Source organism: Culex pipiens, chromosome 2 (genome assembly GCF_016801865.2).
Source record: "Culex pipiens pallens isolate TS chromosome 2, TS_CPP_V2, whole genome shotgun sequence".
Taxonomy (NCBI): domain Eukaryota; kingdom Metazoa; phylum Arthropoda; class Insecta; order Diptera; family Culicidae; genus Culex; species Culex pipiens.
In genome coordinates, this window is record NC_068938.1 from 70,593,239 (window position 1) to 70,605,396 (window position 12,158).

General features: G+C 35.0%; 1 protein-coding gene across 1 annotated transcript in view; it reads left to right on the plus strand.

Moving 5' to 3' along the window:
• Nucleotides 1-8,890, plus strand: part of LOC120422362 (epidermal growth factor receptor substrate 15-like 1) — a 30,608-nt gene extending 21,718 nt beyond the window's left edge. Inside the window, exons 9-10 of the mRNA XM_039585773.2 lie at nt 7,120-7,429; nt 7,516-8,890. Coding sequence (XP_039441707.1) covers nt 7,120-7,429; nt 7,516-8,120 — 915 coding nt within the window. The 3' untranslated portion in view covers nt 8,121-8,890. The remainder of the gene's footprint in view (nt 1-7,119; nt 7,430-7,515) is intronic.
• Nucleotides 8,891-12,158: the final 3,268 nt, after the last annotated feature.

Sequence of the window (12,158 nt, forward strand, 5' to 3'; positions counted from 1 at the left end):
AAAACCTATCGTTTGAAGATAATACACACCTGATCGAAACAGTTTTTGTATTGATTCCAAGCGATTTTAGAAAATTTGTTCAAAAAAGTGACTTTTTTCAGTAAATCGACTAGGGGGTGCGAGAAAGTATTTTATTATTTTTTCTTGTCTAAGAAAACATTGTTCCTAACATCATAATCTATCATTTAAGAAGTGAGCACCTGAAATTCCTCGACATGACCTCAAAATGGGACAGGCTAACATACATACAAACGTCCTCACACTACCCAACAACCAAATACACCGAACGAAATCGAAACTCACACAAACTAGTACAGAATAATATCGTCTATTTCGAAGAGTCTCTCGACATCCAATCTCTAACAGAATTCCTCAAACTTTAAACTGAACCGAACGCTCCGAGTACGTGAACAATAAACTTTGAACAGACTAACAAACAAAAACAAAAAAGTAGGAATGACAAACAAAACACTGAACATCAAGAAAACAACAAAAAGATATTATTAGCTATATATTAAAATATATATTTACTCTATCGATTTAGTTATTGTTATGAGACTTTGAAAAAGTAAACAAGTATATATTTATCGATTAGCAAAGATTGCAGGAAAACCAGGACACACACTAACACAAACAAAAGAAAGACGAACTTACACATACACTAACACAAAACCAGAATGTAATCGTTCTCGACTAGGGCCGATATCGTATTAATTAAATCAAGTAAAACGCAAGTTGTTTTCGATCGAGAGAAAAGTCAGATCATAGCAATTAGTTGATTAGTTATTAATTGAAATAATAGTATTAGAGGGAAAGAAAAACAAAAACTATTTATGACGGTGTGACCACGCTTTCACAACCACACACTCTTTAACCCCCGGGAGCTTTCTCGTTCTCCTCTGTAGAAATACTCTCCCTCTCAACTTTTCGGAAGAGACTCTTCTTTTCCTCCCCTCAAACTAGCAGAACTTTATTCTCTCACTCTCTGATTTGATGTGATTTTTTCCGCAGAAAAATAATATATCGGCATTCCGTAATATAATCTAAGTGTTCAAAAGTGGATTCAAAGTCAATCGTTCAACGAATAATCGATGTGAATGCGAGAGAATCGTCTGTATTTATTATTATGTATGTGGACAGTATTTTATTACCCCTTGCGTCCTCAGAAAAAAAAACAATGCATAATTTCCATTGTGGAGAAAAATGTTTCTTTACGGAACTAAGAACAAATTTTACTCTGAGCAAAAAACGAAAATATTCTCTCTCTGGCAGAATCACGTTTTCGTGCTCTGAGAATTTAGAGCAGGTTCGCTCTCTTCAAGATAGAATGGAGTATCGCGAGAGCGACGCAAATGACAGGTGAAACGCAGCAGAGAGAGAGTGAGCGATAATAACAAAGAGAGTAAGAGAAGAGGGAATTTTTCTTTGCTTTGAAGTTTGTTGAGCAACAGAAAAAAAAACAATTTTCGAAGCGTCAACACTTAAATTAAAGCTTCTTATCAAACCATGTGTTGATACTACTACAAATTCGTATTTGTAACATATATCAAAAGCAGTACTATACATATGAACATGAGATTTATCATACGTGCAATCATGGTTCACAAATTATGTTACTTTTTTCGATCTTAGCTAATGCAAACTATACATTAATAAAGCAACAAATAGGCGTCTAATAACGTAAACAAAAAACATTTAGTGACAACATTCACAAACATCCAATCACTCACACGAGCAGAGAGCAAGCCGCTGCAGGGAAATCTCGTCGATGTATTAGTGTCGATCCCTCGTTTGTATAGCGAATTTAAAGAGGTTACCATCACACGCAAAAAAAACAACTCAAGACACACACACACTGCTAAGCAAATTGACTGTACTTATGATTAGCGAGTAGAGAGCTAAGTAACGTTTCTTTTAAGGGCGGCAACACCACCACCACCACGCAATCAATCGTAGTGTGCGTGCGTGATCGAGCAAACATTCCCAAGCACACACCAATACACATGTGAACCAGCGATCGACCAACACCGAAATCACCAACACACACTCTTTCCGACACCGACACACGCTGCACAGCACCCACACTCACATCCGAAATGGGCTATCGACATAATAGTGTTCTTTAACAAACAAAAAACAACAACAACAAATAATTATTAAAGGCTAAATTACAAAACTGATCAAAAACAAAAGAAGGAAAAAAAATCATTGCCGGTGAAGTAGCGGAAAAGGAGCATCCTCTCGACCTCTCAAGCACAGTGGAAATGCAGCAGAAAATGAAAAAAATAACAATGAAATGCGAGAAAACAAAAATTATGTTCTGTAATTACAAAAATTAACCTGATGAAACTAAACTGAATGAAAAATGAGCAATGAAAAAAAATTAACCAACTTGCGGGTCTGTATGGTGTTTTCTTTCTATGATTTGTTTTTCTATTTTTATTTTGTGGGACAAGCTAATCATTCATCATAACTCTCATATTACTCATATCGCATAATGACTTGCACCTTAACACTTGTTTAACCAACTAACACTAACACAACGTTCTGTAATTAATCGCTTTGAGTGAAATAGAAAATTGCGCACAAATTGCACACTTTTAAAAATAATTCATCAGTAAGTGCAAGCAGCAACGCACCCTTGCAGCTAACTGCTAAAAGTTATGTAGAAAAATTTGGGCGCACCTTCAACCACTTTTACGAACAATTTATCAATAATTATCACATTAAGTCCCAGCGAAAAGGTGCAAAAATATATCCGAACGTCCATGTATTTTTTTCAGCGTATGTAAATATGAAACCTTACTGAATTGTTACATTGAGTGTCCATTTTTTTTTTTATTTAATTTGAGATTTAATTGAGCATCATACAATTTAATTTTACTGGGATAAGTAAAAAGTGTTTGAACTGGAATTCCCGGGATCTCAGAATTGATAAGTAATTTTTTATGCCAAATTTAAGAATTTTGTAAAGTTTGTTTTGTTCTTTTCGACAAAAGCATTAAAAAAATACGCAATTTGGTACATTTAAATTCCGGTGTCAACAAATGTTTAAAATATGATTTATATTATGTTTCTACAATTCGATGCCTCTGTGCTCTCTTGTACAAAGCTTGAGTTTTGTCAATGTACATGCAGTGTGTAATATTAAGTGTTTATTTTGACGAAGGTGATTTGCATGCTTTTCCATGCGATTTTACCATCGGATTTTTTGCTGTGTATGGTATGGGAGGATTGAAACATTTTCAAAGTGTAATAGTAACGCACATCCACGTAAAACGTGGATTTTTTAAATATCAAAATTCAAAAAAATGGTTTTTCCCATACAAATTTATATAGAAAATTGAATCGCTTTGTGCAATGTGAGGACTTAACAAATCTTTCTCAAAGTTTGGGGAGTTATTTAGGACCCCAAAAGGAACTGAAAAATTGTTGTGCTGGAAAATCGATTTTGTTATTACACCCTAATGACCCATCAGGCCTTAAAGGGTTAAAAACAAAAGATTGTAAAATGAGCAGGCGCTTTCCTTTTGTTTGTTATTTTTGAGCGTGAAAAATCACTAAGCCTATAACTATACTGCCGTTCTACGCATAATTGTCCCATGTTCAAATAAGTGCAACTGAGAAAAACGCGATTGAAATTTTCCGACCGATTTCTGTGTTTCTACGCATAATTGTCCCGAGGGTTCCTTTACGCCCTATGTGTCCCTAATCGCCCCTGTTATCACTTTATCAGCCCACATTCTCAGATTTATGGAATTATGGCGATGACGAATAATAGAGTACAAACTGTTTTAAATTTTCAAAGTTCCGATTTTTTGGAAATTTTGAGCTTAAAAATTATTTAATTTTAAATTTTAGTATTTTTGAATTTGGGATTTTTTAAATTTTAAAATGATTTAATTTTTGATTTATGTTTTATCTCTAAATTTTTCAAATTCTTGAATTACTCTTGTCTATCCAATAGTTAAAAATTACACGAATGCCAAAATTATGGTAAAGTGTCAATATTGAATTATAATAAAAATAACAATAGTTAAAAGTAATAATTCCTTCGATTGAATTATGATGTAACACACAGCTGAAAAGAACTCCAAAACTCTGTTATGCACTTAAATGAACTCATTGTAACTTGATTATTTACAAATAAAAACCGAGTTAAATTGAATTAAATTTCTGTTTTTTTTTGTATTTCATTATTTTCAAATTAAAAACTTTTAAAATGATCGACAAAATTTTGAGTTTTTAAATTTTAAAATTTAGAATTATTGAATACAGTAGTTGTTCGGTAACTGGGCGTTGTTTAACTATGCTGCTTTTTAACTGGGCCGTAGCCCAGTTAAAAAGCAGACAAACGTCAAAAACCAAAACAAACCGAAATGACCGAGGGGTTAATGGATGCAAAAATCATGTTCAATAAATAAAAAAACTTTTATTCAAACTTTTATTTTATTTCAAGTCACAATTAAAGAAATATGAATAATAAGCACTGTAAATAAATTTCATTAGCTTTTATTTTTATATTTCATCAGGCAAATATTATGCATCGGTGGTCCCCTCATTATTTTTTGTTCAGTTATCGAGCAGCATTCGGTGACTGGGCTACGTTCTCAGCCCAGTTAACGAACAAGTACTGTATTTTGACCTTTGAATTTTTCTATTTCTAAATCTTAGAATTTTTTTGCCAGAAAATTTAATTTAGAATTATTGAATACAGTAGTTGTTCGGTAACTGGGTGTTGTTTAACTATGCTGCTTTTTAACTGGGCCATAGCCCAGTTAAAAAGCAGACAAACGTCAAAAAACCAAAACAAACCGAAATGACCGAGGGGTTAATGGATGCAAAAATCATGTTCAATAAATAAAAAAAAACTTTTTTTCAAACTTTTATTTTATTCAAGTCACAATTAAAGAAATATGAAAAGTAAGCATTGTAAATAAATTTCATAAGCTTTTATTTTTATATTTCATCAGGAAAATATTATGCATCGGTGGTCCCCTCGTTATTTTTCGTTCAGTTATCGAGCAGCTTTCGGTGACTGGGCTACGTTCTCAGCCCAGTTAACGAACAAGTACTGTATTTTGACCTTTGAATTTTTCTATTTCTAAATCTTAGAATTTTTTTGCCAGAAAAATTTAATGATTATTGTTATGGCTTCTTTTCTCCTATTTAACTTCCTTTGAGCATTAAACAAAATCCATCCTTTTTATTTTCGGCCTTATGAAGCAATTGTGAATTTTCGATTTTAACACCTAAACTCCCAAGCTCGAGAAAAAGGGGGAATCTGTATGGGAATTCCCCCTTTTTCTCGAGCTTGGGAGTTTAGGTGTTAATATATCAAATGCAGAATTATTTAAACTTTGTTATATTTTTGTTTTTTTTTTATCTAGAAAAATTTGGAGAAAGTAACTTTTCATTTTACGAAATTGAGAATATCTCTGCCTATATTGAACCAAAACTGATTCTTTGCCAAACCAAACAAGTTACTTTGTTCAAAAAACTATTCTCTACAATGTGATTGAGTCGAAAATGTGTTCAAGTGCAATGGTGTAATATGGCAGAGGACTGAAAAAATGATGTTGGGCGCCTATTGAGTAATAAACAGCTTTTTAATGAAATAACCTATGTTTTGCATTGTTAAATGCTCAAATTTGTATCCGGTGTATTTTTCTGACAAATTTAACTAAGAAAAGATTTTTATTTTTTGACGTTAATATCTGGTAATCCGTTTTTTTTTTGCATCTAGGATTCAAAAATGTACGTAGTCTAATCACACAAATTGAAATTATAAAATCGGAGAATAAAATAAAATAAAGAGAATTTATGAAGTTTGAGCCGTCGCAAGACGAATTCCGATTAGAATCGAGAATTTACCACACAGCAAAAATTCTATGGTAAAATCGCATGCAAAAGCATGCACATCACCTTCGTCAAAAAAGACACTTAATATTACACACTGCATGTACAATTTTTGTAAACACAAAAAAAAAGTTGCAACCGACGGGATTCAAACCCAGCACCAACAGTAAGGATAAACGCATATATGAGCTTGACATTTCGGTCAAGTAGGTTTCCCATACTGATAGACTACATACTTCAGGGTGTAATATTACATAGAGTTTCATAAAATAATGCAAAATTTATTTTACACCCAGGCTTTTTACACGCAGCTGGATTACTACTTTTTTGCTGTGCATATGAAAAACCTGTTCCGGGCCTTTTTTACGGAAATGGCCGTATCTCAGCGGATTTTCAACAGATCGATGCCTCTGTGCTCACTTGTACTAAGCTTGCTGGGTTTTCTATCTAGTTAGCCTAAGAGAGCACAGATGCATCGATGCTCCTGGTTGCATTCGACTGTACTTTCAAGGAAAAATATGGATTAAGTGAAAATCTAATCTCATCTAAAATGGCACGCACTGAAAAAAGTAGCATTTTGACATGGTCCCGGAATAATCCGGAACATCTCCGGTGGCCACGGACAAATTCATTTTTTCATTCTATTTACTGGATTGTTTGGCAAAAACATCAGTGCAGTAATTAACCTGAGCTGAGATATGGGATACCTTTCAACAGCTGACTAATTCAAACGGTGTTAGAGTTTACTGGTACGGGAGAACAAATTGAGCAGGGGAAGGAAAAAAGTTACAAAATAATCTTCGAAATTGCTAAAAGATTGGGGATAGTTAGAGGAAAGGGACAAATTCATACATATTTGAAAACTAGATTTATTTCCTCCTGAAATCATCAAAATCGGTTAAAATTCTGCACAGTTATTAGCATTTAAATTTTGAAAAATAATTACCTGTCCCGATCATTTTGTCCAACTTCTGTGTGTCTACGCGAAATTCGTTTTCTGTGTTTTTGAAATTGTGAAAAGTCTATGTTTAATTCGTTTTAAGTTCTTCGTATTACTTGTTTGCTAATTTTAATTACTTTCATTTGTTTTTCTATCTTAATCATTTTTTCTATACTTTCTTCTTTATTTCCTAATTGTTCCCACCTTTATGTTTTGTGCCAAATTCGTATTATTATTTAATTTACTTTACAGTTTTATTTAACCTTTTTTTTATTTTTACCCCAATAAAAAAAAACAAAACACGCAATACCCATATTCAGAACCTGAAACCTGCCACCACCACCACCATCTCCACCGCCTCCCCAATCATTCCATCGCCCTCGCCGGTAAGTTCGCTCCGATTCCCACCGGTGGGAGCCTCTCCGACGCTGCCCGTGCTGCTGGGAACCGCCCCAACTTTGGCAGTAGTGCCCCCAGCTGCCCCTTCGCCGGCGCCGGTGGTAGTCACCGGTACCGCCACCCCCGCTGTAGACTTTGTCGAAGATCCCTTCAAGGACTACCGGTACGAGGACCCGTTCGCCATCGAAGATCCGTTTGCGGACGACGGTGAGGACGTTGGCGACAAGTCAGGTTTGTGGGGTTTTTTGGGGAAGGGTTTTTGAGCGGAGTTTTCGAGTTGGTGTTGATTTTGGTTCTTTTTTTTCCCTCGCTTTCAGACCCATTCGCCGCTAATACAAATCTACTGAACAACCGGGCGGTCACGCCGAAGGATCGCCTGGAGGATCTGTTTGGCGACGCTTTGAACAACAACTTTGGCGCGCTTGATATCACCGACGCCGATCGCTTCACGCCCAGCACCAGCAGTAGTATTAAGAGGACGACCTCGTCGGCCACGGCCGACCCGTTCGACGCTTTCAACGATAACTTTAGCAAGAAGAGCAACACCGACCAGGAGACGCTGTTCCGAGCGTTCGGAACGACCGCTGCCGCCGCATTCCCGGAGACCAAAAACGCCAGCCCGTTTGGCGATGACGACGCGTTCGGAAAGATGGACTTTTCCAACAACAACAACAACAACAGCAGCAGCCGTAACGGAGCGTCGGATTCGTTCGATTTCGCCAACTTTGGCGCGTTCAACACCAACCTCAGCAAGAGCTCGTCCTCGGTTGGTTCGCTGAAGCGCCAGGGCGCGCTTCGAGGCCACGAGAAGAAGCAGGAACCGCCGTTGGCGGTTAAGTTTAACGAAGATTACTCCAAGGATGACCTCCAGTTCGAGGCGGATCTGCAGTCGATTCTCGAGCGGTCCAAGATTGACCAGTGAAGGTTGGATTGAGACTCAGTTGTTGATTTCTGTTTGATTACTTTTTTTTTGTTTCGTTACGTTTCATGACTCGTTTCTTCTCGGAACTGAAAACCGGTCCTACCGAATCGGTGACCGACCAGAGAAAAAACACTTTTAATACTTAACGTTTTGAAATTGTCCCTCCCCAGCGGGGAAGGGAATCGTCGAATTGATGCTTCTTTCTTTTTTGTTTGTTAATTTGCGCACAGAACGAGCTTTCGTTGTGCAGTTTCGTTGTCGTTAAATAAAGCAATCACTTGTCTTTTGTTTTCTGAAACAACTGTTAAACTAAATTTCTTTTCCTAACAATCGACTGAGACGCCTACAATTCCATCACTTTTTCTTAAATGTGTTTCGCGTTAAACGGTTTAGCTTTATACATTCGCCAATTATTCGAGTTAAGAGGGTCCACATTCAACGGGTGTACGATTTGAGTTTTGTGAGTGTAAATATTATTCGTTCTGCAGGTGTGCTGTGTGCTCCATAGAGATTTCAACGCGCGGTGCTCTGTTGCTCCTCGAGGTGAAGCTTTCGTATCGTTATATACTCCTACCGCATTATATAAATTAACTGTAGAATAACTCTACCTACCAACTAGCGAGTCAGTGATCCCAGAAGCTATTTATTCCTATTTCTGAGGGAAGATTAAAGAAAAGAGAAAATATTCGAAAATAACAGATGGAAATTAAACTGAAGGTTTGGCAACAACAAGAAATGCTTTAATTATGTGTGAATGCTACCGAAGAGTATTTCCCAAAAGTAACCATTTGATTGGCGTGTCGCTTAAAAAACAAATCTTATTACAGCAGTAATTGTGGGCAACAGCTACGATTGCTCGTACATATCGATTTACAAATATCTAAACTGTAGAATATAGTAAACTATTGCTAGCAAGATGTAAATGTTCGATATATTAAAAAGGATCAGTTCATTGTTGCATACCTAAATACTAGCAAGAAAATGAAATGGAAAATAAAATCAAGATAATAATAATATAACAAACAGATGATATTGAACCACTAAATTATATTTGGAAAATGGCGCTCTGTCGCTGCTAAGATATGCTGTAATCATAAACGTGTAATGTGTACCTTAAAAAAATACGAACTTGTTGCTTTTTATTCATCCGAACTCATCCTTCTAAATTAATAGTACTTTGTGCAACAAGTTGCAAAAAGAGGATTTTTCAGCACGAGTCGTACATTTATCCAACAAGGTTCAATGAGTGATGGAAAAATCAAGTTTTGCAACGAGTTCCATACAATATTTTTTGCAATTCCGAAAAACACCCTTTGAACAGAATTAAAGTTCAAATTTCCTTGCATTTAGTCAATGCATCGTTTAAAAACAAGTGCTGAAAAGGCTGTTTCGTCGTTCGAGAATGACAAGAAGAATAACTAAATTCACGGTGAATTGCAAAAATAAAATCAGAAGCCATAATTTCAACATTTTAATAAAAAAAAAATCTAAAAAATATGTTTTCCTGTCATTCTATCATGACAATATTGCCTACCTATATCATCACTAAAAATAACAGTGCTGAGAAATTCATTATAGAACTTATTTTAGCTGAAAAGTTTGACAAGTTTATCAATTGTGTCAAAAAGTATTGCTTTAAACTTTTTTATTTTATTGTTTGACTTTATTTCAGAAGTTATTTAATTATAATTTGTTGAGAAATGTGAAAATCGCAGCTCTGCCAAATGATTTTTATTGATCTTTTTTTGTCATTCAAAAGATAACATTTTCAGTTATTTTTTGAGTTATAATAAAAAATAACGTTTTTTTTTCAGACTGTTATTTTTTCTACAATTCTTTACATCAATTTTTTTACAATAGTTTTTCCAAAGGTATTTTTATTTAAAAAAAAATAAGCATTTCCGTAAAGACAACTGCCAAAATTGTACATAGATTTGTATGGACGAACCAAAGAACGGAGATCAAAAAGAACGCGGTCAAGAATAGTTGCACTATCTTTTCGTAACCTCACCAAAAAAAGTTGACAGTTCGGTTTCAGCGCGCTGGTACCGTCCCCGCTTGAGATTCTTTATATTCTTGGGGAAAAAAAATAAAAATATATTTAAAAAAAATAAAATTAAAAATTAATTCAAAAATTTCAAAACTCAAAAATTTAAGCGTTGCAAAATAATTCGTGAAAGAGAAAAAAATCCGGGAAACATAAATTTCAATCTTAAATTCTGGAATTCAAAATTTTAAAAATTTTAATTTCAATATCCTGAGGTTTTTGTGAGCAAAAATATAATATTCAAAAAATCAAAATTCTTCGATTTAGAAAAATAAAACTATTTTGTTCAAATACTTAATTTTTGAAATAAAGAATTAAAAATCCAGAAATAAAAATCCGGAAAACTAAAATGTAAAACTTCAAAAGTTCTAAAATTCTTGAATTTGATCAGTTTAAAAAATCCTTTTATTTTCAAAATCTTAAATTCCTAAATTCTCAAATTTTCAAAAATCCCTTTATTCCTAAATTAGTAAACCTTAAATTCTTATATAATTAAAATCAAGCTTCCCATGCGCCAGTGCCAACGCACACCGCGGGTTTGGTTTTCTAGCTTCGGTACGTGCCTGAACCCATTTATGTATTGGTATCTTGGTACATCGTACCAGCGCACCACGACAGTCTCGGCTCGCCCCATCGGTTTTGTGTCTGGCACTCACCCATGGCATGAACACAGCGTGCCGTGGTACGTGTCGTGGTATTGAACCCGTTTTGTACCACCAGCGCGTACCACGGCACGTCCCTCGGCTCGTAACGAGTGAAGCACCTTGGCTCATATACCGGGTTCATGCCATGGGTGAGTGCCAGACACAAAACCGACGCGGCGAACCGAGAGTGTCGTGGTGCGCTGGTACGATGAACCAAAATACCCTCGGTTCGTGTGAGTCGGGTACGGGTGTAAACCGAACAAAGCAGGCGCAAAGCAAACCCGAGGTACGAGAGAACCGCGTGTACCGCACGGTGCAGGGAAGCTTGATTAAAATCTTTACAAATTACTAAATCACAGTTTTGGAGTTTTATTTTAGTTCAAAACCCCAAATTTTGAGAAAGATACAATTGTCTTGATTTAATTAGAAATTTTGACGAGGACTTCGGACAAGACTTCGGACTGTTTTTAAATTTTTAAATTCCTTGATATTTGAACACTGATTTTTTTTTAATTTTAGATTTATAAGTTCTTTTAGTTATATTTTTATAGATTTTTTTTTAAATTTTAGCATAATTTTAATATTTAAATTTTTCTTCCCAAAAAAGAAGGATTGTCCCTTTGCTTCCAAATGTAAATAAAACAAATTTAAAAATAGCAAAAAATATATTAACAACTAGTGGAATAGAATGTAATTCCATCGTGCACCTAATGTTGGCGTAGTTTGGCATATCAGCACTTTGACGTTCAATTAGTAATAAATATCCCGAGTATTTTTTTTTTTTTTTTTTTTTTTTTTAATAAGTCGTATAAGCTATTGTTATGTGTTTCATATGTTTATAGGACCTATTAAAAAAAAACTCTAGATATCTTAAAAGGAAGTGAGCAAGCAAGTTTCTATAAACAGATTTACAAAATAACTTGTTCGGCCCTCTACCGCCCAATTTTTTGACGAGAATTCTATTTTTTCTTTTGTTCAGGAGGTCATTTTGAGCAACATTTGTTCTAGGGGAGCGGGGGGTAAGACGGTCAGGCGGGGTAAGACGGCCACCCCACTGTTTTAATAAGTATACTAATGAATATTACTAAAATGTTTAGCAATACTGTTCCTCATGCTAAATAATGCATATGGAGTCACTTTTGCCAAACATATTGTATGAAATAGTATAAAAATAGCTCAAAATAAACAAATAATTTTTGAACTTGAAACTGAATGTAATTTTCATGAATTACAACTTAGGCATTTTTGATAGATAACACTATGTTTTCCTGTCTTCAAATGTTTTTTCATGTTCAATTGAAATGTTCCCTAGATTATGTCCCTCGGAAAAGTTTAAAAAATGCGATG